The sequence below is a fragment of the Jaculus jaculus genome, chromosome 1 (genome assembly GCF_020740685.1).
Source record: "Jaculus jaculus isolate mJacJac1 chromosome 1, mJacJac1.mat.Y.cur, whole genome shotgun sequence".
Classification (NCBI taxonomy): domain Eukaryota; kingdom Metazoa; phylum Chordata; class Mammalia; order Rodentia; family Dipodidae; genus Jaculus; species Jaculus jaculus.
The window spans coordinates 296,354,040-296,381,091 of record NC_059102.1 but is presented as its reverse complement, the minus strand read 5'-3'; the positions used below and the strand labels follow the sequence as shown (position 1 = coordinate 296,381,091).

Sequence of the window (27,052 nt, the reverse complement as noted above, 5' to 3'; positions counted from 1 at the left end):
AGCAGAGTGGGCAACAGCATCTGTGGGATATGCACATTTGGGGGGTGGAAGCAGAAGAGGTAACAAAGGTGAAGGGGCAGTTAGGGAGGTGGGAGGAAAACCTGAGTTTGGAAATGCTCCCCAGGGGAGCAAGAAGGCAGTCCCAGGAGGGGTCCTCTATGCACAGGGAGGAATGCATACCTGAAGAGCTTTCACAGAGACCGATTTCAGTGGTTTTAACAATCCTTCATGTGTTCAGTTGTAAAAGTGTCAAGCCCACTCTGTTGGTCCATTTATCACTGCATAGTGCCTCCACTATAGGAGGCAGAGGTCTTTTCCCATGAGGTACCCCTCCCTCTTCTGTACTAATAATTTTGGTGAAGAGGATGACCAAGTATAGAAGTTACCTTCTCACTGCTGGGAGGAAACACTTGACCAGAAGCAGCTTAAAATGGTTATTTTAGCTTATAGACTTGAGGGGAGGGTTCATCACAACAGGGAAAGTATAGGAAGAGCAGGAAGCTGGCTCACATCATCACATGTCAGCAGGGAGGAAGCAGCAAAATTGAGCTAGCTGTCATTGTCAAGTGGGCTGACCTCCCTCCCCCTTGACACATCTCCTCCAGCAAGGCTGCACCTCCCAAAGGCTCCACAAGCTTGGTATTAAGTATGAGGCTTAATCGCAAATACATGAGGCTATGGGCGACAGTCTATATTCAAACCACCATGCCAAGTAAGAAGACTTCTTGTTTTCAAATGGGTGCCTGGAGCACAGTGGTCACAGTAGGACTATCAAAGGAACAGGCTATGCCCTGAAAACTATACCCCTCAGGGGAATTCAGTAGGGAGGTTCTGTGGTTGATTGTGTCTGAGGCATCCTGTTTCCCATAGCCTGCATGCTTGAGTGGTAACACGAAGTTCTGAAGTTTATGAAAAGCTGCTATTTTCCACATAAGAAATTTTTCATCTTCTCTGTCTATAGATTAGAGAAGGCTCAGTGTCCACTGCTTTGCCCTCAGTGACTTCTGAGTGATTCCAGGCTTTTCTCTTGGTCCTTGAAACCATTACTTTTAGCCATAGGTTTCAGGCCATATTTCTTCAGCTTGTCTCCTATATCAAGTTGTCAGTCCATTCCTGCTGCTGTAACAAAATGCCTCAAGCTGGATAAATTATAAACAACATAAATTAGCTTCTCACATTTCTGGAGGCTGAGAAGTTCAAGATCAAAGTACTGGAAAGTTCATTGATGAGGACATGGACACTGCCTTCAAGATAGTGTCCTTGAAACTACTTCCTCTGGAGGGAATAGATGCTACTATCTCATATGAAAAGGTGGGATGGCTGGTTCCCTCTAGCTCTTTTTTAAAAGAAACAATCCTAGTCATGAAGCTAGTCCTTATGCCCTAATCACATTGTAAAGGCCCCTCTTCTTCATATTGGTATGGTGGGGATTTAGCTTCAGTATGAACTTTGGAGGGGATACAGATATTCAAACTATAGCAACAATGTACTGGTAAGATGTGGCCTCCAGCATCTGGCAGGTCTGGACTTCAAATCCAGCTCTGTATGTCACTACTTTAGAGACATAGATTGTTTGGTCCTTATTTGTCTCATCTAAGAATGGCTGATATCAACCATTTCTACCTCACAGGAATTTTGTGCAGAACAAACGAGGTGATGCATACATAGTGCTTCTGCCTTCCACAAATGTGAGTTATCCACAAATGTGAGTTATTGTGGTTGCTTGGAGATGTGTTTTGAACTTTTATCTATTTAATTCTCTTCTTAAATTGTTTTATAATTTCCTTCCCTTTCCCCACAATGTTTTTCTCTAAGAGGGCTCATGTCTGTAATCTCAGCACCAGTGAGGCTGAGACAGGAGAATTACTATGAGTTTTCAGTCAGACTGGGTTATATAGTGTATTCCGGGCCAACCTGGACTCTGGCTCAAAACAATACAAAAAAACCAAACACAAAGAAAAGGAAATAACTAACTTCAGGAAAATTATATTTGAATATTTAGCTTGTGCCTGGGTCTCTGAAAAAAAAAATAGATAAAGGATTTTAATTGCTTTGATTGTGGTTTTGTTGTTGTTGTTGTTTGTTTGTTTTTGTTTATTTGAGGTAGGGTCTCACGCTAGCCCAGGCTGACCTGGAACTCACTCTGTAGTCTCAGGGTGGCCTTGAACTCACAGCGATCCTTCTATCTCTGCCTCCCAAGAGCTGGGATTAAAGGTATGGTTCAGCCTGGTGACTGTGTTGTTTTAATTTTCTTTGGGGAGTAAGGTATTTGACATTGCCTATAATATTTAGTGTCTCTCCCTAAAAATATAACAATGACATCATCCATACTGGTATGGCCCCCTGAGTTTGCAGAGTATTTTCATAAAATCACAATGTCAGCATCATTTTGTGAGCTGAGACTTTTAACCTCTTTCTCCCATGAGCTGGTACTGTCTTCAGCAATGTGTGTGCGTGCGTGCGTGTGTGTGTGGGGATATGCATGTGTGTGTGCATATGCATGCGTGTGTGGTGTGTGGGGTGTGTGTGTGTGTGCGTGTGTGTGTGTGTGTGTGAAGGATTGCTTCTTTTCTTTTAACACAAAAAGCTAAAGTTTCAAAGCAGGTGGGGAGTGGGTTAAACACCGTTCTAAATGGCAGGCCTGCTGTTCATGGGGAGGAAGAGTGGCCTGAAAGCTTAAAAATAACCTGAACATTATAGACTCCTGTGAATTCTACAGCCCAGAGCACTGGGAGTCTGTGGGTGTTTTACCTGCTGGAGTGCAGGCAGGAAAACAACAAGTTGAGAGGCAGGAGGATTTGAATGTGCTGAAGTCTTTCATGGCGTGCGTTGGCAGTAGAAGTGCTCGTGAGGAAGCTGAAGCCATTGTTAATGATCAGATTGATCATCTTCAAAGGTGGAACTATTGCTACCCTTGGTTCTCTGGATACACAGCACTGGATAATACTGGAGCATGCCTTGCAGCAGACCCTGATTCTCTGCTGCCGAACAGCTGCTCTTTCCACCTCTTTGCCTTCACTCCTTACTGACTTCTCCAGAATTTGTCCAATAGCTCATCCAGATGGAAAGCTGGTAGCCCAGATTGGCCTTAAATTTATAATCCTTCTGCCTCAGTCTGTTGAGTCCCAGGATTACAGGCGTGTGCCACCACACCTGGCTTTCATTATGGCATTTTTCTGTATATGTATAAGAGAAAGGGCCTCCAGCCACTGCAAATGAGCTTCAGATGCATGTGCCACTCTGTGCATTTGACTTTACCTGTGTGTTAGGGAATTGAGTCTGGGTCGTTAGGCTTTGTAGGCAAGCATCTTCACCATGAGTATCTCTCTAGCCCTATTTACATCTTTGATATATGTCTATTGTTTACTTTCTATAGCTCTGGCATTTGCCATATTAAGTTGTGACTTGTCAGAGAATAGAGATCATTCTTTCAAAAGGTAAATAGCATACTTGTAAACCTCGCTTATTATATTAATAGTTGACCACATCTGACAGAATTATTTTGGAAAATATGATTGTACACAGAAGGCTTGTGTGACAAAAGCAAATTTGTAGGGGAGTATGTTGTATTGTAAGTGTGTTTACATGTGTGTGTCCAAGGAATTGGGTTGGTATAGGTATTAGAGTGGAATATTATAGAAATTCTCTTTTTACTAGGATCTTTCTTTTTTTTTTTAAAGTTACTTATTTATTTGCATATGTGAGTACATGTGTTTCTGTGTGTGATAGGCATGGAAGAGTCCTTTGCCCCTGCCAAGAAATGTTAGATGCTTGTGCCACTTTTTGCTGTCTGGTTTTACATGGATGCTGGGAAACTGAACCCAGGCCAGCAGGCGTTGCAAGCAAGTGTCTTTAACCATGGAACTCTTTCCCCAGCTTCATCTTTCTCCCACTTTTCTTTCTATTCTCTCTCTCCCTCTCTTTCTTTCTTCTTCTTCTTATAGTAACTGGGAATTGAATTTAGGGCCTCATGCATGTTACTAGCTAAGTGCCGTGTCACTGAACTAAATCCCCAGTCCTCTTTATACTTTTTATTTTTTAGATAGGGTCTCACTAAGTTTCCCAAGCAGGCCTTGAACTCTAGTCTATAGTGCACAAAGACCTTGAGCCTGTGATCTTCCTGCCATAGCCTCTTGAGTATCTGGTATTACAGGCCAGCACCATCAGGCCTGGCTTCACCTTCCTTATTTTAAATGGCATATTTGGGATATTTAAAAATCCTAGAGAGAGTGTGTGATTTTTACATTTGTATGGGCTATATTAACCCTGTTAGAAAGCCCCAGACAGCATAAGAGGATTACTTGCATGTCTGTACACTTGGCGAGCAGACTAAGATCAGAGTATAATCTAAGGAATATCATTTCATATAGGGGTGTATGTGAATGCTAGCATCTTTTTCTTGTATAATTCTTTATTAGAGAAAGAGGCAAGATGACATTTACCTTTTTTTGTAGAGAGAAAAGATAGAACCAATTAAGACTGTCATTTTTGGAGCAGAATTTAATTGTTTCATTTTATGAAAATATTCTATATGTGAGGATATGAATGTGTTTTAGTAACTGATCCTGAATCTTATTTCAATACTGGTGTGTGTGTATGTGTATGTGGTGTAGTGGGTATCTACGTTGTGTGTGGGGTGGGGTTTATGTGTGGATGTGCACGTGTATCATGTGTGTGGTGGTGTGTGTGTGGGGGGGTTTGGTGTATGGGTGTATGTGTTGTGTTGTGTGGTGTGGTGTATGCGTGTGTTGTGGTATGGTGTGGTATGTGGTATATGTGTGTGTATGTGGGCAAGTGGAGGCCCCAGGAGAAAGATGGGTGTCCTTCTTGTATTATTCATCCATGTAGTTCCTTGAGACATGTCTCTCCCTCAATCTGGAGCTGCTGTCTGTCAGGAGGGCTCTAACAATCTTTCTTGTGGCTCTAACAATCTTTCCACCCCCTCTTCCACAAAATTCCCTGAGCCATGCTGGGAGAATTTTAAGTCTACTTCAGTGATGGGCACTTAGGAACCTCTGGATCTCTGGTTTAGTAGGTGTTGAGTGTCCTCAGTATCTCTCTCCTTCATCCTTGTTAGAGGCCCTTATTCTTACACAGCAAACTCTCTTAGCACTGAGCCATTTCCCCAGCCCTCAACCCTGTTTTTAAGTATAGGATATAATTTTTTTAAGGCAAACTAGAACTTAATGACTAATAAGAGGGACTGCTTAGGTGCTGGAAATTGTCCCCATGTATTGAAGTCACTGTACTTCCTATTCAACCTCTCTTGATGTAAAGGGGAGGTGGTTGCTTCACTAGAAGGAACATCTGTAAACATCTAGTCATGGAGCAGAGACCCAGGGCCAGAGTATATGAGGGGAAGGGTGACTCCTCAGATACTGATGGATGCTAAATTACCATCAATCTTTTCCACCACAAAGTTGCAGGTGGTTCATTCGTTCATTTGACAAGGCACTTTATAAAAGCCTGTTATGAGGATAATATAATGCAAACACTCTAGGTGATAAGATGAAGGGGAAGACAAGGCACACGTAATTGAACAGTTAATGAGGAATGCGACAGTGAAATTATCATGGCAGTGATAATAGTAAGTCAACAGGCCACTTATATGAATGATACCAGCATTTTGTGAGTGTTCAGGAGGACACAGAGTTACAGAGATTATGGAAAGAATAATGACAGCTGGAGGCATAACTGAACTGAATCATACCTTGAAGGGTGCTGAGGAACCAAAGAAGTCGGAAAGAGGAAGGATGTGTCTGGAGCAGTCTCAAGCAAGTGCTGTAAGCAAGTGATCCAAGGCAGTAGTGGGTGCAATGTTTGTAGTAATTGTTAATGCAGTTGAACATGGTGAGCGTTGGAAAGATCTGAAAGATTCAACTTGTTCAGATATCCATAAATTGTCAGACTAAGGAGTTTGGCTTAAAATAGCCAAATAGGCAGAAAGGAGCCACCAAAAAATGCTTGACAGGAACAATGCTGTCTCATGGATAGAAATTTGAATTTTACATACATTGAGCTTGAGGTGATGAGAGACCGACTACTTCACTGGACATTTGAATCTGGAAATGAGATGAAAGGTGAAGGCTAGAGAGGCAACATTTGGGGATGTGGGGTAAGGATGTGACCTCAAAGGGAGAGACATCAGAGAGGGAAGATAAAGGGTTAGAGATCCACACAGTCAAGGGAGGGCAATAAGAAGAGATGGAAATAGTGAGAAACAGAAAGATGTGGTAACTGGGCTATGAAGAAAGGGGCGTGGGATGTGTGGGAAGGGGAGGTCATTGTGCCAAATGCTGCAGAGTAGTAAGGGTAGAGGAGGTTAAACATGGACTACTGTTGGCCATTGGAAGGTCTTAGTGATTTCTGGACAGTGGAGTAGGCATATGTTCTTCCCAGGTATACATTTCAAAACTGGCCTCAAGTCCATATCACATGGGAATGCCTTATTCACTCTGATTATCTTATATGAGGTGGGTGTAACCAGCTGCTCGGTGTGGGAGAGAGTGGGAGAGAGAGGGTATGGTGATGGTCAGGTGGTCAGGTGGTGGCTTCATCTTCTGATGATTCCTATTCAGAGGGCCCTGGGAGAGGCAAGACTGGTGGGCGTGGTACATCTGATTCCCGAGCCTTCAGGGCTCCTCTGGGCTCTGCTTCAGCCATGAGCAGCTTTCTCTGTTTTCAGAGCATTGTCTTCAAGACAGACATGCAGGTTGTAGAACGAGGCAGGAGGAGCAGGTGCAGCATTCTGCCCGAGCCCTTTTCTTCCCAGGCACTCTCTTTCTTGCTGAAGCATGTGACCGATGTCTGCCATGTGGAAGGTGCCCATTGTGTGTTTGCTGAATGAATGAATCAGCCTGAGCCCACCCAGGCTGAGCGAACTTGGCAGAGTGTGGGCTGTGTTATGTTTCCTGAGTCAAGAGGCCACGGGGGCGGTTGGATGGGCGGCTTCCGTCAGTTGTTCTCACGCTCTGTTCGCTCTCGTCAGTGGGAATAGAAGCTCCATTGAGTCTCCTGCTGCACTTGGCCTTGGCATGGTGTAGCAAAAATGGACTCCTAGGAAGGAGGTGAGGTGGGCAGTGATGGGGAAAAGGTTTCCTGAGGCTTGGAACCCTCCATTATTTTTCCTAATAAGGTCTAAATATTGATGAGCTTAAGCAGTTTTGGTTTCCATTAGACTGAGAAGTGACATCATCTTATAGGAAAGAAAGGAATGAAGCAATCTCTAGATACAGGGAAAGCCAACAAAAGTGCGCATGCTCCTTGATTACATACATATCCTAAACTCTTACACCTGGGCCTCACCTTCCACACCAACAGTTCCATCTCACTCAAAGAAGCTCATGGATGGATACTTCTGCCCTTCCCTATTTGCCTGTCACTGGAAGATGTGGTTTCTTTCTCAGTCTTTCTCGACAGCGCTCTTCTGGTACATTCCACGTTCGACCCCGAAGCAAGCCCTTTGGGAAGTATCTCCCTTGCTTCTCTTTTAAACTGTATGCTCTAGGCTGCTATGACTATGCCTAATTTATTTTTTGACCCTCAGAAGCCAGGGGAAAGTGCATGTGAAGGGTTTCATGAGTGGTTGTCAGATGGGTTTATGAATTCACAAATTGGTAAACAAAATGCAGGACTGTCTGGTATCATAGCCTTTGGGTTCCAAACACTTGTCTCTAGTGTTTTCTTTTCATTTCCATTTCTCTTTTCTTCTTTTGTTTCTTCTTTTTCTCCTCTGGTGGGGATTGAGCTCAAGGCCTTGTGGTTGCTAGGTAAACACCCTATCAATGAGTTTACACCTTTAGTCCTTTTTTTCTTTTTTAAGTCAGGGCCTCAATTTGTTCCTCGTGCTGGCTTCAAACTGGTAATATCCTGCCTTGACCTCCCAAGGGATGGGATTACTAATGTGTGCCACCCTGCCTGGCTCCATTCCTCTTATTGACAGTGTCTTAGGCACTTATATGACTCTTCTCTCCATCTACCCTCAAATGCTACATCAAAGCCATCTCTAGGCTGCACTCTGCTTTCTGAAAGAAAAAGCCACCGTGTAGACAGTGCTTGCTGTGCGTTCCCCTGGTCATGGTACCACAGCCGAAATGTGTGTAACAAGCACTTATGCAGCTCTTACTGCGTGATAAGTGCTGCTCCAAGAGCTTTGCACATATCAAGTAACATTTCTTAAAATAGCCCAGTGGGGCAGGGTGGTATGCATTTTTGGATATTTAACATTCTGGGAGACCCTATTAGATCTATGACCTGACTTGTTAACAAGGAAAGCATTGTTTTGACACAAGGTATGTTAATAGTGACCACACACTACAAAGAATCCTGGCCTTATTACAAGTGCTCTGACTGCTATTTCTTAGCTCTGTACACTTGGACAAGTCCTGGACCCCAAGGGCCTCAAGGCAAAAAAAACCAAAAAAACAATAAACAAAAAACAGAAGGTCTCTCGCATCCCTGTAGCAAAGACGTGATGAGATACCATTGGCACTGTTGTTGTTGGTGCCCAGAAAATGTTCAGTTATCATTAAGGAATGGGTTCAAAAGTTTCTTTTTGCAAAATTTATGGTTGTTGGCTCAGCTGATGGGGTATTGTAGCTATGGGGTCTGAGAGATGCTGGTTGTAGGACTGGACATTATTATGTAAGGACATGATACATTTTCCACTCAGGGCATCTCTGTGGTGCCCTGGATGCCAGCAGCCTCCCAGGAAGTTTGCGTTGCCATCCTGCTCTTCTGCTCTGCTATGTATTTGCACATGGTTTCCTGCCAACTCTTTTCTTAAGAACCCACTCCCAAATCCTCTCTGCATTATGTTCCTTAGAGCACTGTTTTGCATAAGAGTCTATTTCTTGGAAAAGCTCAATAGGGGAAAGATAGAACAAAAGGAGACATGATGGCTTAAGCATAAGTTATCCAAATGTAACTGACAGGACAGGGTCAGAGGAGAGGTCAGCATTTGTGGGGAGAGCACAAGCTTTTGGATGAGGCCTAGATCTGTAGATTCCTCAGTGATGCACTAAGATCTTATATGAAGGTGGCCCACAGCCTATCAAGTCTGCAAAGAACTTTATGAATGAAGGCACTATTTTCTCCAATCTTGTTACTCATGGAGGCCATCCAAGAACAAGCTCCTGATGGGCCGCCTGGTGCAGGGACGCTGTGAGTGACTTGTTCTGTTCCTTTCCTCTAGGATGCTAAAGGGAGGTCCCACTGGTCTCCCCCATTCTTGCCTACTTCTTGAATGGTTCATAGGAATATCAGAGCTATAGGCTAAAGGTTTTGAACTTTAGTGCTCTGCATGGGATCAATAATCTGGAAGTTTTTCATTTGCTTCCTTTGCTTCAGGTTGGCTTCTGAGTCTTCAGGTCGCTGTTTGCAAAGTGACATGTACAGCATTTGGCTGCCACATCTATCTTGTGCGCATGTGTGTGTGTGTGCGTGTCTGTTGGTGTGCTGTTGGTAACCTTTTGCCCAGTGTGTGGGTCTCTACTTTCTACAGACTGTGAGGTGAATGGCTTCCACTGTGGGAAAATTTAAGGCTTGGATTCCAACAAAATCCCACAAGGGATTGAGTTTTAGGGCTGGTGACAAGGGGTAACTGTGAAGCATGTCTGGGCTCTGAAGCAGATTGCTTGGGGCGCTGGGCGGCCAAGGTCTGTGTTCACAGTCATGTCTTACAAGTGACCAGTAGATGGTGCTCTGACAACAGGAAAATACAGTTTTTGCCCCTCTGAGGTTGGAAGGGATTTTCCAAGTCTTCAAACTGATTTCTAGAGTTCAGACTATTGGCTGATTTTCCACACTTTCATTTTTGGGTCTTTAAGGGGACAGTGGAACTAGGGGTCACTGGAAGAAAAATGTTCACCAGATTCCCATATGATGACAGCTTTGACCATGATCAGACTTTCTTGAAGGCAGATGTGATAATCCCCCTTAAATATCTTCCCATTATGAAGCCCAGAGTATTGGGTCACTGATCAAATTCAACATGAGGATGGGAGGCATATCGTTTCTATAGATTTAGTATCATTGCAGGGCCTCTTCTCTTGATGATGTGCAATTTGGAATGATGCAGCATGAATATTGGAAACTGGAAATCTCATCCACTGGAAGTCCATGTCTGGCCTCTTGTCAGACCTGGACCAATACTGTCCTGTTTCTGTAACTGTTGCTTTGTGGATTGCGGATTGAGTCATAACATGTGTGCTGCTGGGCTGACCTCAGAGGTTTGTGGCGAGAGTCAGATGTAGTGTTTATGTAAATTGAGAACTATACTAATCGCATATATGATTATTTAATCATTAAAGTAACAGGTGCCTGAGAGGTTGGAAACCAGGGGAGTAGAAAGTATGAAACCAGGGTAGAAATTCATAGATCTGAAAGCTTGCTTTCAAGGGATGCAAAAGCTAGGCTGGAGGAGGAGCGTAAGAGAAGGGACTGGACCATTGTCCTATTAGCAGTGCTTTCCATAGGCCAAATCCCTTCCCAAAGCCTTGGTCCTCTCAGGCTGCTTCTTCTAGGAATTCTCCTTTAACTCCCACACAGGTGCTCCTGCTCCCCAGTGAACTCCACATTATCCTTGCCCACACATTTGGGAATCCTGCCCCCTTAAGAACACAGGAAGACAAGCCTCAGCCTCAGCGTGTCTCACACCTCCACACATACAGTTACTTGCTGAGTATTCTAGGTCTCTGAAGAGTTACAGCAGCCAGAGAGAAGTCAGGATACGGTAGAGTGAGCAAAGGGAATTAGTACTGGATCCCTGCTCAGTGAGTGACATTGAGGGGACAAGTCAGGGATTCTTGATCTTTTCATGAACCACTTTTGGGAGGTAAAAGGCTAGTGACCAGGAAGAAAAGGAGGGAGGGAGGAAAGAAAGGGGTGACATTTCAATGAAACCTGGTATCTTGGGAGCACTCTAGCCAGTGAGGCTACACACTATCACTTAAGCTAAGAAGATGCATTACTTACGTCATCACTCATTTTATTCATGGTTTTTTTCAGTGCCCCAAGCAGTACCCCAAATCACAGGGAAGGTATGCAAACATATTTGTCAAAGGATCATTTGCATGGATTTTTGTTTGTGCTATGTATTAGATGTTTCCTGGAAAGCATGAACTTGATCATTTCTGAAAGCCCTTTCTAGTCCTATGAAGTTTAGAGGGTTTTGAGACAGCCACTTAAGCCCGATTCTAATTGATTGTTGACTAGAACTTCCCACCCTCACTTCCTTAACTTCTCGTTAAATACTGAGGAAGAAGAGGTCAGCTCCAGTTAAGCTGGGAGGAAGGATGAAGAAACTCAGAAAACAATTACAGTGACACCCCTCCAATAGTAACATGGCCTGAAATGAAGTTCCTTGAACCCAAAAGTCGCCATGCTATTTGCAAAGGCAGCCACGACTGCTGAGAGTGAGTGTTGAAACTTTTCCTTTGGATCTCTCTCTCTCTCTCTCTCTCTCTCTCTCTCTCTCTCTCTCTCTCTCACACACACACACACACACACATCCTCACACAATAGACACCTCAGTGCTCCATGGCCTTACACAAAGCACATACAAGCAGGAATGCATGTGCTTTAAACTCAGAGGTCATCTGGCTTCTCATCAATTCATCTCACACACACACACACAGATTCCACCTTTCAGGAGCGAGCATGACACCATACTCACTGATGCCTTCCAACCTCTGGGCTTTAGCAAGTCTTTGCTTGGGTCTTCAACTTATTGCCCCTTTCCCTTCTACTGCTCAAGTAGGGGAGCATCTGGATACTGCTGTGTGTTGAAGCTGAGGCAGGAATAAAACATTGGAAAGCGTACCACAGCTAGTGTGGACAGTAACTCTCTGTCCTGTGTTCAGGCAGCTGAGTCACTTGTGGGGAAGGACTTGGTTACCAAACACGAGGTTTCATTCTGTGGTGTTGGTAGTGTGATTTTCCTACCATTGCCACTTTGACACTAATTCTGCTATTTTCTTCACTGATGGAGCAGGTTTGAGAAAGTCAGTGGATCTTATTAGGAGTAAAAGATGGAAGTGGAGGACCTCTCTGTTAACGATTTTGAGGGCAGTTTTGTCCAGACCCGCCATCTAGGGCCTGAAATAGCTCAACCACCTGCCAGTACGGGGCTCAGCTAGAGGCCAGCCTGGAGGGCTATCCTGGAGGAGTTCCTTAGCATCCTACCAACAGCCTCCAAACATAGCAGACCCCCAATGTACCCAGGCCCCAGCTCTTCCCAGGGCGCCTACAGGGTGTTAAGTGGGGAGATGGGGACAGGGTATGATCTCTGGTGATGTTTATGGAGCCTGGAAGGTCGTGAGCAGAGGCGACACAGCCTTGGTGAGGACTACTCAGGGCTCCAACTCCCAGCTAAAGCGACAGCTGGCTGGATAATGATGCATTGAACGGGGCACATCACCGCGTTCCCCTGTCTGCAGAGACCATGCGTGTGCAGCCCACGCCAGGTCCCGGTTCTCATGAAGAGCCTCCACCGCGCCACGGAGCTGCGTCCTCCCCTTCACCGGGTCAAGAGAACTCTCCCGTGGGGCGAGGGTGGTGGTGGGGAGGCTTGCAGAGATGGTCCGCCACCATTTGGCCAAATTATGAGACAAATCATCCTCACTGCCCAGGACTCTCCGGGACTGCATCCCGCCCCTCCCCCGCGTCCCCTCCTCCCGGGCCACCTCGAAGTGCTTGTGCGCCCGGCGAATCGGCTCTGCCTGGTGCGCGGGGGCTGGCTGGGTGGCGTGGGGAGGGGAAAAAGAAAAGAAAAAAAAAGCGGGTCGTTAGTGAGCAAGTTCGGTCCTCGGATAAGTCCCGTGCCACGCCGGGCCACCGCCGGGCTGAGGGCAACCTGTTCCTCCCCGGCGGAGCCCGCCCGCCCGCGCTCCCGCCCTCTAGCCGGCCGGCGCAGCCGCGGATCGCTGTTGCAGGCTGATCCCGGGCGGCGGCGGCGAGCGCGCTGGGCGGATGCTGGCACTCGGGCTTCGCTGCTCTCTGGATGCTGCATAACTTCTACCCTCAGCGCAGGAGCTTGTGAAATCATTTGTCCCCTCTCGGGCTGGATCGACTTCTGATTTTGCTATTCGGGGCGTTGCGGTTTACGCAGGAACCTCAATACCATTCTCTTCCCTCCTTCCTCCTCCCCCACGCCACTTCCACCAACCTTCGGATGCGTCTGTGCTGGCAGATGTAAAGACCCCAGTCGTGGTGGCTGTGGAATCTCTCACTTGCAGGGGCTGGCATTGTAAAGCATGTCACCGTAACCAGCCTTCGGCTTTCCTTCTTCTTCTTTTTCTTTCTTTCTTTCTTTTCTTTTCTTTTTTTTTTTTTTTTTGCATCAAAGTTCTTTTTGTTTTCATTTTCCCCTTCTTCTCCACCCCTCCCCCTTCCCCAACCAATAAATCAGCAAACCGACACCTAGCGGGCTGGTACCTGCCTTGCCCTGAACCAGGTGGTGCGTGCTTCCAGAAGAGGAGCGATGTTGGAAGAGCAGTGTACTCCGCCTTTCTCCGGTCCCTGAGCACCACCCCATACTGGCATTTTTTTGGAGGGGGGGAATTGCCTCCAGAAACTGAGCACCCCCAAGCCCTACCCCCTCCTTTTTTTTTCTTTCCTGAGGAATGGAGCTTGGCAGAGGCGGTCTTTAGATTCAACAGTTCCGAGCCGCGGCTGCTGCGGCTGCCTGGCTGGGAAGACCTCGCGCGGGTCCCCAGAGGCGGCTCCGGTGCCCGCCGGGACGCAGCTTGGAGTCTCCCCGAGTCTCTCTGCTTGTTGCTGGGGTGCGAGTGTTCGGCGATCACCTTTGTGTGTCTTCTGTCTGTTTAAACTTCAGGATGGCTCGCTTCGGGGAGGCTGTGGTCGGCAGGCCCGGGTCGGGCGATGGAGACTCGGATCAGAGCAGGAACCGGCAAGGAACCCCGGTGCCGGCCTCGGGGCCCTCGGCCGCCTACAAGCAGTCCAAAGCGCAGAGGGCGCGGACTATGGCTTTGTACAACCCCATTCCTGTCCGGCAGAACTGTTTCACCGTCAACAGATCCCTGTTCATCTTCGGAGAAGATAACATTGTCAGGAAATACGCCAAGAAGCTCATCGATTGGCCATATCCTTTCTTGCCCATCGTGACTCCCCTTTCTCCCTTTGCATTCCGTTGGGTGAGGGGGGGACACCTAGCAGGGAATTCACCCCCTTACCCCCTTCTGGTGCCAAATTGCCTCTTTACTAAAGTGCGCCCCACTTCATGGCATGGAAGGGGGCAAGCTTGGTGCTGTGGAGACCTGTTTGGACACTAATGTTTTTCAAGGTAAGACTTTTGGGTTTTGATTTTTTTTTTTCCTATGTGGAAATCTGTAACTGTCCCTGGGTGCCTGGTGCTGTGATGTCTGCTCCTGCCTGGGCTGGGCTTTGTCTGACTTCAGCCTCCCCCCCCCCCCACAAGCCCTCAGTGCTTTCACAAGTTGTACTCTGCACGGATTGGCTACCTCTCACCTGAGGGCTTTCATAATCACCGTCCCCCTTCCCTTTCTTGCAACCAGTCCACCCATTCCTACCAGCTAGGGAGACAGACACCTGCGGTGCCTGCCAACGAGGAAGCCTAGGCTCCAGGCAGAGGCTGATCAGCTCAAAACCCCCAAGTTCAGGGCCAAACTCATGTATACACATAGACACGTTTTGGGCATGTATACACACAGCAGGTTTTGGGCTAGGGCCCCAGCTAACTCTGGGGACAAAGTTTAAGTTCCGTTGACAGTGGAGTGTCTGTCAGGGGAGGCGATCTCTCATCGCAACTCAAAATAGTCCAAAGTTGGAGCTCTCCTTATCGCCAAGGAGGAGTGCTCACTGGGACCCATCCTGTCCTTGGTCCTGGGTTGGTGGTGTTCTAAATGTTCAGTTCAGTTGCTTGCCTTCCCAGCACCCAGGACCAGAGAGATCTGCTGGGCCTGCCTGAATTCATCAGTAGAGGGGCAGAGGTGTGCAAGCAATCTGCCTGTAGCTCCGTGGGGGGTGGGGTGGTGCTGTTCCCCAACAGCTAGTGGGGTGTCTTGGTGGTGTGGCGATGGAGTCAGGAGGAACAGCCATGGAGGGAGCATGCTTGCAGGTTTAACCAAGTGCACCAAATGCAGGCTGCTGAGTAGGCATCTTACTGCCTGTTCTGCGCTAAGAATTTGAATGCCTGGTGAAGCTCTCAGGACTTGGGGAGATGGTGGGTGTTGAAGGGTATTATAAGAGGCAAACTAGTGTTTAATGTTGGGGGTGGGCTTAGCGACAGGGACTTTGACGCCTGTGGAAGGACATTTCTTGAGAAGGGTGCACCTGCGAGAGAGGCTCCTCCTCTCCGCTGCATGCTCCCTCTTCCCTTCCCCCCACCCCTACTCTGCAGGTGTGCAGTAGTGGGGCAGGTGGAGCCGCAGGGGCGGGGCTGGGGGCGGTGTGAGAGGGAGGATGCCTCTAGGATGGGCCGCAGGCAGCTCCTGGGCAGCTCGCTGCTACCCCCGCCTTAGTTTCTGGCCTTCCCTTTTTTCCTCCTCAGTTCCCTGCTTCAGCAGCCCCACGATTGGCTGGCTCGTGGTGATTCTAGGCAGCACCCCTCATTAGAGACGAAGGAGCATCTCTAAGCTGATATGCTTGCTGCTGCCGTTCACATCCTCCCACATCCACCCCTGGCTGGGCTTTTTTTCTCTCCCTTTCTCCTTCTCCCAGCCCCTCCCCTCCCCCTCCCACCTCCACACCGTGATCCCGGGCGGGCCATGCAGTGCCAGAGTTGAACGCATCTAGACAGGGGCTTGGGGCGGGGGAGGGGTCCCCTTCCTGCAGACGAGCCTGCCTGCTAACTGCACCAAGCGGGCAGATCGCATTGTGTTGCGTATTGCAGCTCAAAAAAGAAAAAAAAAAAAAAGCACTTCTCTGGCCAGGACCCTACCGATCTCTCAGCGAGACTCCCCTCCATCGCCCATCTCCTACAGTTCTCTGGAATTTCCCACCCACCAGGTGCCGATTTGCTGTGCCACTCTTGGGCGTGTTTATTCAGACATTTGTTCGGTTCATTCCTTGCGGAAGACAAAGCCGCCCCGCTTCCCCCCGGGGTGCCAAAGTGTACCAGCATCCACCAGAGACACCCGGGACAGCGTCCCCGAAACTACAGTGGCGGCCATGGGCTCGCTGGTCACCCAGGTTCAGCAGGTTGGGTACTTCCGGCTGGGCCCAAGCTGGCTGGCTGGGACCTGAAGCACGTTTCCCCGTTTCGCATATGATGCATTTGCCTCTTGTCTCCTTTTCTCTTCCCTGCAAAGGCGCTGCCTTTTCACCAGGATCTGTGAGTGGGATTGAGTTTTACCCCTCCGTTTGCCTTGCCTTTGCTCAAAATGGGCTAAAGAGCGTCAAAGGGGAGACCCTCCAGGGAGTCCATTTCAGCATCAAGTTCAATGTGTTGGCCTTGAGCCTTGTCTCAGTGGTCTTTTCTATCCCCATACTGGAGATTTTACAGCCTAGATTCTGTTAGTCTGTTGATGTTCAGAGGACATCTGCAAAGGTGTTTAGTGGAGCCCATTTGGAAAATTCAAAAACTGCTGTACAACGTAATCACTACTGCATTCCCTGTGGTGGGGGCCTCACAGATACACTGAGCCTCCGTGGGCTCTGCATTTTCTCTCAAGCTGAATCCCAGCTCCGAGTCTTCCCTTCCCTTCAAGCTCCCTCAAATATCTGCTCCATCTTATTGGGGACCATTGTGACCAGTTCTCAAAGCTGTGGAGTTAGTCTACCCTAAGTTCAAGTCATGATGCCATCACAAACCTCTTGACCTTGAAAAGTGACTTCATTTTGGGGGTTCGGATTGTTTATCTGTAAAACAAGGATGGTAACAGAGAGTTAGTGGAAGAATTAAATGAGTTAATATATGTTAAATACCTAAATATTACCAAATTACCAATAGGCATTTGCCATCATGATCAATGGAATCCCTTATAAATTTCAGCACATCAAAGTGCTGAATTTAGATTTAAATTCATTTATATTCTTGCATATCAAAGACAACAAAGTGTTGCATGTTCATTACTAGAGAGTTTGTTCAAAATTCCTAATTGGGGGTCTAGCTTCACATCTGATGAACAGATCCTCAAGTGATTTCTATGCAGGTAATTGACTGTGTCCCTGGCGGTGAACAGTTTGAGAAGTACTTAGCTGTTTTTATGGATCAGATTTTCAAAAACAAGAAACTTGTTCCAAAAACATATCAAGACCTATTTTGATACTGACATATTTATATTCATTGTGCTTGGGGTTCGTGGTTGTGCACTATGACCCTCTGTGAGACCTGTGCTTTTCTTGGTTGAAGAAAGTCATTGAGGAGCCAGGAGGATAATGTATTCTCCTGTTGGGTCATGTGTGTTTTGATCATATTGGTCTGAAAGGATGAGTTGTGATTTAATTTGTGCTTCTAGACATTCTGACTGGGGAAGGGGGCTTTATCCTGCTCTTAATAAGGGTCATCTAATTATTATTTGAAGAAAAATGCTTACAATAACTCAAATTTGGCATGAAATATGGTGGAGAAGCCATAGCCCACTCTGAATGCATTTCACTTTTCTTGGAAGCTACCTCTGCATAGGGAGATAATTTTATTTCCTCATGACACTCTCTTCTGCAGTGGACTTTTGCAAAATGCTAATCTGATTCAAAATGTGATATTACATTTTATGGCATTCCTTTCTTTCTTTCTTGGTCATCTAATAGATACAGCAAGCATGTTCTTTCTTCTCAACTATTCCTACAGCCATCCATACCCTGGTCACCATGCTTCAGCTTACTAGGCTCAGGGGCAGTCACTCTGTGTATGGGCACATGGAATCCCTCATAAGGTTTGTGAGATAACCCACACTTGTTTGCACTTTTCCAGCTCAGGAGTGAAGGAAAAAATGGTATGTTTGACTCGTAGACTGTGCTGTGATAGGCAGTAGTAGATTTTTTTTCCCTCTACTCACTTGGCCACCTCAGCAGGGAAGTACATGTTTTATGTGGAAATGAGCATGCTTCGGAGGAGGAAGATCAAATGGGTTTGCAGGGAGGGAGCTCATTAGAGTGGACATGTGGCTATTCATCCATGATTTCTTGTGGAGAATTTCACTGTATTCTCCAAGTTCTCTGCCTATGGAGCATGGGTTATATGCCTATTACCATAGATTTCACATTTCAAATTGTCCAATAGCTTGTAAATTTATTTGGAGAATTTTGGTGAGAACTATTGGAAATGTTGGTGGCATATGCTCTTCTGCTCTGGTTGCCTATAAATATATAGTGCTCCTCACAAGATTGTAAATTGTAGCACTGATAAGAATTTCAGGCTTGATGCAATTGCACTGGATTATGAGTTAACGTGCTGTATTTGGGGCAGAGGATGAGAGCTAACAGGGATGAAATATGTAATGGTACCCTTGGATCAGAGGACACAGAATGCATTGCCATCTTCCATGGACCTGTGCATAGATGTTGTGGCTGGAGCTGGCACCAAGACTGGGGAGGGGGTAAAGGTGTTTATCCCTGAGGTTCCTAGAACCATCTTGGAAATGCCAATTGCCCTTGATATAAGAGGTTGGGGTAATGGTTCTTCTGGAAGTCAGGCCACAACTGGTTGTGAGGACCATTTGTAATTGGGATATCACCTAGAAAGAGAGATGAAGTGAAGGAGTTTGACAGGAATAAAATGACTTGAGGATGGAGACAAAAATGTCTTGGATGTGATCGTTTTGTCAGTTGGTTTTCATGTCATTGTTTTCCCCCACTTCCCTGTGGTTGCCTTCCCAGTCATAGGCACTGTGCACACCACTATGAAGTTAAGGAGGGGGAGGAAAATAATGAGCACAGGTCTTGTCTTCTTTCTTCTCCCTAAAAGATCCAGACTGGAATTATTAGCTCCATCCAAAATTGCTTATCTTGTTTTAGCTGTTGCTGTTCAAGATGTAGGTGTTTTCCCTGTCAAACTCTGCTGAGTTCTCTCCTCTTCATGGGAACGGCTGCTTTCCTTCACTCTTCATTCTCCCACTTGAGGCAAAAGGAAGTCAAGACTTGCTAAGCTGTACCACACTTGGAACCCTTTGACTCTGTGTGTTTGATGAGCAGATCAGTGGCCTGCTCAGAACCTCCAGGGAAGCTGCTCACCAGACACCAACACCCTGTCATGCAGTCCAGTCCTGCCGAGGCCACATGAGTGATCTGGTTTGTTTATCTGTGGCCACAGTCTGAAAAGAGGGAACCTACATGCAACTGTAGCTAATAAGTACCCTTTTCTTCAAAGAGACTTCAAGGTCTTTACCTTGTCATTTGGCCCAGTCTTCCACCCATCATTTCAGCTTTCTATATTTTCTCCCATTCTCATTTTTAGGTTCAGTGTTTGTGAATAATTCATTGTGTGTGTGGGTTCTGCTTAGGGTTTTCAGAAAAAGGGAGGTTATGTCTTTCTCTTTGTTATGATCAAGGTCTTTTGTGAAGTGCTAGCTTCAGAAATGAACTTTTTCTGGGCTGGAGAGATGGCTTAGCAGTTAAGCACTTGCCTGTGAAGCCTGACCCCGGTTCAAGGCTCGATTCCCCAGGACCCACATTAGCCAGATGCACAAGGGGGTGCATGAGTCTGGAGTTCGTTTGCAGGGGCTAGAAGCCCTGGCGTGCCCACTCTCTCCTCTCTCTCTCTCTCTGCCTCTTTCTCTCTCTGTCTGTCACTCTCAAATAAATAAAAATAAAAAAAATGAACTTTTCCTAATTCATCTATTTTTCTGTGGTGGGACTATGATATAGAAGAAGGTAGCTATGGGAGGGGGAAATCTTTTAAATGGCTTTTTCTTTCATTGTAATCATGACTGCCTCTTATCTAGCCTCGTTGCATTTAAGTGCCCCATCAGTATGCTAGTTCCCCATTTACTTAGAGACCCTAGCTAGCTAGAAAGTGTCTTTATGTCACCAAGTACTGGTCATGCTGAGCCCTTTTGTTAACTTGGGGTTTCCATGTTCATAAATGCTGAAGTCCTGAGTTTCTAGTGTGAAATTCACATAGAAATTGGAGCAAAAATGCTTTAGGGGGAAGGCATGGGTATTACTGTGTGAACCCACCATCCCACTCCTGTGGTCACCAACACCACCACGTGACTTCTAATGCAGTCCCTTTCAAAGAGAGGTAGAGATCTGAGAATTGGAGCTCATTTCTCTCCCCATCTTATAAACCCACACAAAGAAGACTCATGTGTGGGTTTGCCAGTCACGTTTCCAGAATCAGTCTTAATTAAAGATAGAAAGTACAGCACAGAGTTTTTAGCCTCCTGCAATCTAGTGGCTTCTTGTATGCTAAGCCAGTTTCAGGGAAATGTCTATGGTGTATGTTCAGTAGTCCAAACATGTTTCCTTAATTTTCTGCTCTTTGCATCTGTGGCCAGTCTTTGGCTAAAAACTCTGAGGAGCCCCAAATCCTTATCTCTAGAAAGCAAGGAGAATCTAGGAGGTGTGCCCTTAATAGGGAAAGATAAGTCAGATTAAAGAGAACAGCAATAAGTGACTTGAAAATCTTTAGTCTGAGACCTGCCCCTCTCAGAACAGTGGCTGCTTCTTGGGAACTTCCCCAATCCTCACCCCCAACACGCCCAGTACTAGAGATTGAACACAGGGCAGATCCGGCTTGGGGAATACAGCCCCACATAGCCCAGCTCTGTCTTGAAGGGCTTCATGGCACTTGTACCAAGTGTGGTCATTTTGCCTGTGGGAGTCAATGTGAATCATTATGACAATCGTGTAATTTTGAGCCTGTAATTTTCTTTTGCTGCCTTTGGCCTGTTGTATTTTTGCTATATTTGTGCTGAATCTCTGAAGGATTTGGAAATATCTTTCAGATGTGTCTTTCATTCCTTCTGCCCTTCAGGGGAAGGGATGACATAGGATGTAGTTGCATGCAGATAACCAATTAGGGGGAAAAGAAATGCTCTGTCCACTGTAATGAATGGAATCTTGCAGGTGACCCAACACTGTATCATTGCCATTGCCAAGATGCAAGGTGTTGTGAGTGGCCTCTTGGACCAGAGAGGAAGCTCTGCAAGGTATAGGGAGAAGGAAACCTAATCCTTAGAAATGTTTACCAGCCTCCAGACTAGCCATAGATTGAAAGTTTTCAAACTTTTTTGTGTCTTTGTCTCAGTTTTCACACCATTGTCTCATGGGGCTGGTCAGAGTCAAAAAGCATGAAATGAATTTTCAACAGTTACTGACGTCCTGGCAGTACCCAGCTGTGTGCTATTGAGGACTGTTTTGCTGCCACACTGTTAGCCACTATTCCTTTCAGCAGGTGGTATCCCTTAACCTCAAGACTAATGCCCCATTTAGGTTCCTTCTGTTGAGGTCAGACATAAGCACTCTGCCTAATTTGTTAAGGCACTGGCTTCCAACTTTACTTTTCCTTAAAAAAAAAGTCACTGGAAGGCTTGTTAGAATACAGGTCACTGGACCCTTACTCCCATCATTCCTGACTCAGTAGGTCTGTAGTGGGGCCTGAGAATTCTCATTTATTACAAATTCCCAAGTGCTGATCAGTGCTTCTGGTCTCAGAACCTACCTTGAGAACTACTGCTCCACGGTTTTGTTCTCTGCCTTGCAGTGCCTTTAGAGAAGCCAGCGATATGTATTACTAAGGAGATTCCCCATCCTACAGCTGTCTTTCACAGACTGACTTAAAGTCCTACTGTTCACAGAAGCCTATCCTCTGGGCTTAAGTAGTAAGGCTTTTCTATCAAAATGGAGATGATCTTGGGAGTGGGAATGTGTTTGGTAGTTGTACAACATCATCTGCCCTGAGTTCATGTTGTTCTTTGTGATCTTTTTTTTTATTTATTTGAGATTGACAGATAGAGAGAGAAAGAGGCATATATAGAGAGAGAATGGGCATGCCAGGGCTTCCAGCCGCTGCAAACAAACTCCAGATGCATGTGCCCCCTTGTGTATCTGGCTAATGTGGGTCCTGGGGAATTGAGCCTTGAACCAGGGTCCTTAGGCTTCACAGGCAAGTGTTTAACCGCTAAGCCATCTCTCCAGCCCGTTCTTTGTGATCTTATAACCAAGAATAGGCTGATTTGAGAATAACTTTGCTCCTGTTAGATCCCACCACCTGGCACAGCGCTGGCACATGGCGAGCATTCACAGTCTAGGTAGTTGAATTTTTTTCTAATTGATTTAACGAGTCTCAACAAAGTGCCTGTTATGGCTCTAGTACTGACCTGACCAGGATCTGTAGGTATAGCCTATAGCTAGTGTCACGACTGGCTAGGAGGGGGTGGAGGTCATGACACTGGGAGGTGGGAAGTTGTACATGAGTTTTACTTCACACTTTTGCTCAGAATTGCTCAATTTTTTTTTTATCACCAAGTTCAGGCTTTCCTACTATTAAAGAAAATGCAAACTATTTATTATCTAACATTTTGTTAAAAAGTATTCTATTAATTGGCACCTTGAGATCGATAGTACAATGACAACTGAGATTTCTAATTATGGCTCCTGGGCACATAAAATGCTATAATGCTTTTTGAATACTGCTAATAAAGTATTCATTACATGTTCAAGCATAGGTTGAATGTGCATGCATCTCACAGTATGGACTTTCATAAATATAAACCTCACTGCCATAAAAGTAGTTGTCATATTTTGTTAATTTTTAATCTGTTAATTTGGAAAATTAATCAAAATCTCCTTTTCCAGCTTATCAGATAACAGCAAATTTATTGCATTGCTCTAGAAAAAGATACAATTGGATATATAGTCTAGTGCAGGTGTCATCATCAGGTGGTGGTTCAAAGTCATTATTTCAAAATGTATTGATAGGCCAGTGGGCTTTCCATTTGCTGGTAAGCTGATATTACACCTTACTGGGTATCCTTTTTTTTTTTTTTTTTTTTTTTTTTTAAATTTCAGAGGGCTAACATTGAAAATGGGCCTCCAAAATTTTCAAGAGAGTTTTTGTAGGCATCTCAGCAAGACCATTAGATAAAACCTTTCCTGGCTTGGCTTCAAATTATCCAATATCTGTGCTTTGAGCAAATCTCCCTTTTCTTTTACATTCCCATCTCCCTTCTTCTCAATCAAAGCCAAAAGGATACTATCCTCTAAAGGCCAACATTTAATTGCAGGGTGATAGCCTTTAAGTTTTTAGGTGCCAACTTTAAACTCTGGAACTTTAAAATTGGGAGTGACTTGCATGGCCATCGAGATGGGTCTTTGGAGTACTGGGACCCTTGGGTTCATCTGGTACAGTGAACTTGAGTCTAGGAGATTCCCAAGATTCAGTGCTTCCAGCACATATTCATTTTCTCTTCACTTTGCACTCAGTTGTATGGTGAATGAGTTCCCTACCCTGAGCTCTATGTCATTTGCAAATTTGATAAGCAAGTGCTCTCTAGTTTTCCTAAATAATTAAAATATGATTAGAATTGGGGTGCCCTTTCTGCTTAACATATGTGCATTATTTGTCAGAACTTATCCACTCTTCAGCTTGTCTGAAATCTTCTGAACTGTGCTTTAGCCAACTGACACTTCTGTATTTTGTCTGTAAAAATATTGTAGGAGATATCCTTGCCATAGGCTTTGCTGAAATCAATACAAACTTTCATGACTATTTCATGTCTATTTTGAGCTAGGCTGTGGCATCTTGCTTTTTCCCAAATCCATTTGAGGTGTCCTTTTCAAGGGCTCAGGTGATATTTTATTTCTTTACTAGACAATAAAATACCTCAGAAGTCAAGGCAATATTCGCCATCAGCTAGCCCAAAGCCCAGTTGATGTAAGTGTTGCCTTAGAGTTTCAGATTTACCAGTCTCTCCTCAGAAGTATGCCAGTGTCCTTGTTAAAAGCATGGCCTTTGCATTCAGATTTCAGCACCACCTCTTCCTCTTCCTAGCTATGTGCCCTAGCAGTCTGCTTCACCTTGCTCAGCGTCGGATCCCTCAAACATAAAACAGAACTAATAATTATACTTATAAGGTGTATTTTTGGGGAAGTTCAGATGACACAATACATGTAAAGTACGTAAAATAGTAGCTGGCACACAGCAAGCAGTAAATAATATTTAGTTATTAGTATCTGGTTAATTACAGATGACTCAGTGTTAAATATCTGCAGCCAAGATTTCTTCTTCTAACAATAAATGCCTCACTTCCCCCTTGACTCTTAGAAGATTCCTAACCTGAGTGTTGCCAGATCCTGTTCATGGGACCATTGCGTAGACCTCTTCAGCTTCCTGAGCCTCAGCATCTACAGGTGTGAGGTAGAGCTCCTGTTCTCTACTTGGCTGACCTTGCCAAGATGTTATAAGGTTCATACAACTAATGGGAATTAAAATCCCTTGTAAATATGTCAGATATTAATATTAATGTTGATAAAGTTCATAAGTACCTAACAGTTATTAAGCATTTACTGGCTATCAAATTACTGTACTAAGTTCTTCCCATGGAAGCACCTATTACACTTTTCCCTATGTCCATCTCATGGAAATGTGCATTCTTGATTTCCACACTTCACAGTTGTAGAAGTAAGGTGTGGAGGGAGTAACTCATTTGTACAAGATTGTCATAGTGAGTGGGAACACTGGTTTGATCACAGTTGTTTTTAACTGCTGCAGCTAACAAGTCTTACATGATTTCTTTCTGTCTCTGTCTCTCACTCTGCCTTCTTATAGTATTGGGTTTACACTTTTAAAATAAAATTTATAAAGCAGAGCATGGTGGCTCATGTCTATAATCCTAGCACACGGGAGGCTAAGGTAGGCGGAATGCTATGAGTTCAAGGCCAGCTTGGGCTAGCGTGAGACCCTCCCTCAATAAAATCTGAAAAGCAAAATATAATTCAAGTACTGAGGAGATGGCTCAGTTACTAAAGTGCTTGTCCCACAAGCATAAGGATCTGATTTTGTATTTCTGGCACCCACATAAAATCTGGGCATGGTGGTACCCTGTAGTAATCCTCATGCTGCAGAGATGGAGACAGAAGGATTCCTGGGATTTGCTGGCTAGGTAGTAGAACCGAATTGGTGAGCTGTAGGTTCAGCAGGAGACCTTGTCTCAAAAAATAAGGGAGAGAGCCACTGGAGAAGTTCTACCCCCACCCCCATGTCAGCTTCTGGCCTCCACACACATGCACATATATGTACACATGTACCTGTACAGACACATGCACCCACACTCATGAATACAGGCATTTACATCACACACACATACACATGCAAAAAAATTCAAAACATCTATATTGCAATTTGTCTTCTTGCGTATGTTTCTAATGCTGATTTTACATGAATATTTTCCCTAAGGACACTTTTGGATTTATAATCTAGAAAAAAAAAATCTTGAGGATCAAGAATAAGGCAGAATTTTCCCAATGATCTTTTGATAAAGTAGATCAGACATTCAAAACCATCAACAACCTTATACAAACTCACTTGCTTTTGTTTTTATTTGTGCAGAAATGGTAGCCAAACATTTCAGATGGCTCATTTGATGGCATATGAAGGTTCTCTGGAAGAGACAGGACTATCTTGGCCTCCAGGCAGATGCTCTTTTTAGGGGTTGCCAGGCTTCTGGTGACTGATCCCATTCCATCAGGGTTCTTGGGTACTCAAGTTCTATGTGTTTATTTTACCAAAGGGAGCCAGAATTGGACTCTATGAACTGTGAAGGAAGCTTCTGGAAAGGCTAACGTGCTGTGTGGGGAGGGAAAACTTCATGACTTTGAGCTGCTGGAAGTTGGCCTATTGAGCTCTCTATAGGGCTTCTGGCCTGAGACACTGGAGCTCACTCTACCTGTGGGAACTGGATATTAGAGTGCTTGAGAATGGAGAAGTAGGACATGCCACTTAGCTCCTGAAAACTAGACTGAAGCCTCAGAAATTATTAGGAGGAAAAAAGTTATCTTTCTTTTCTGCTAACTTCGGATTGTATTTGCATGGAGATTAGTATTTGTGAAATAACTGAGCCATATGGATATGCAGAGATGCATGTGTTCTTCTGGTCTGTTGGTAGCGGAGCAGTTGAAGGGCGTGGGCTTCTCTGGAGGTGTGGTGAGGGGGTGGATGTGGCAACAGGAGGAAGGGGCAGGTTTAGAAAATATGGGCCTATGTAAATTCATGGTATTTGGACATTTTGGCAAAACAATGCTCCCTTCTTATAGAGAGTTGCATGCGTGTGTACTTTGCTGAGTTTTGAGATCACTATGCCTCCTGAAGTTCTGTGAATCAGGATATCAACATCTCCGGGTCACTTCTTTCTTTGGTGACAGTTAGAAGGTAGAATATGCCATGCCTGTATATGTAGGCTCTGAACACTTTTCATCACAAATTTCAGTGGGTGAACTCAAGACAACAAAGAAAAAGATAGATTCTAGGATATTGGATTTAAAATTTTTGTTTATTTTTATTTTTATTTATTTGAGAGGGACAGACAGATAGAAAGAGAAAGAGGCAGATATATAGAGAATAGGCATGCCAGGGCCTCCAGCCGCTGCAAATGAATTCTAGATACCTGCACCCCCTTGTGCATTTGCCATATGTGAGACCTGGGGAATTGAGCCTTGAACCAGTGTTCTTAGGCTTCACAGGCAAGCACTTAACTGCTAAGCCATGTCTCTAGTCCAGCTTTGCACACTTCTGACTAAAAGAAGTTGTGCTGAGACTATTAATATTCTCAATAAGCTTGGTCATTTCCTTTCTCTTCTCTTCATTTATTTCTGTCAAATTTTACCAACATTATGTAGAAACCGTCATCCAGGGCTGGACAGCTTTTAGTAGTGAACAGAAGAAACTTATCTTTAAATGAATGCTTATTGTGTGATGGGTACAGTGTAGTGTACTTTTGAGACCTATCTAATTCAATCTAGCCTTGCTTGCAGTAGATATTGTTATTCTTTGTTTACAGGTGATTGGTGCAGGGTCACAGGTAGCTGGGGTCCCAACCACTCTGTTAGCTATTCATTCTCCTCTCCTTGTGCCACAATGCTTCAGGCAGATCAAATGAAGGTGTCTTCTCTAAAGGAGTGTCTTCTTAGGATG

General features: G+C 45.1%; 1 protein-coding gene across 7 annotated transcripts in view; it reads left to right on the top strand.

The window, feature by feature from the left end:
- Positions 1–27,052, top strand: part of Cacna1e (calcium voltage-gated channel subunit alpha1 E) — a 393,282-nt gene that overhangs the window by 57,153 nt on the left and 309,077 nt on the right. For all 7 annotated transcript variants that reach the window (XM_045145813.1, XM_004658733.2, XM_004658731.2 and 4 more), the window contains exon 2: positions 13,835–14,101. In XM_045145813.1, coding sequence (XP_045001748.1) covers positions 13,835–14,101 — 267 coding nt within the window. The remainder of the gene's footprint in view (positions 1–13,834; positions 14,102–27,052) is intronic.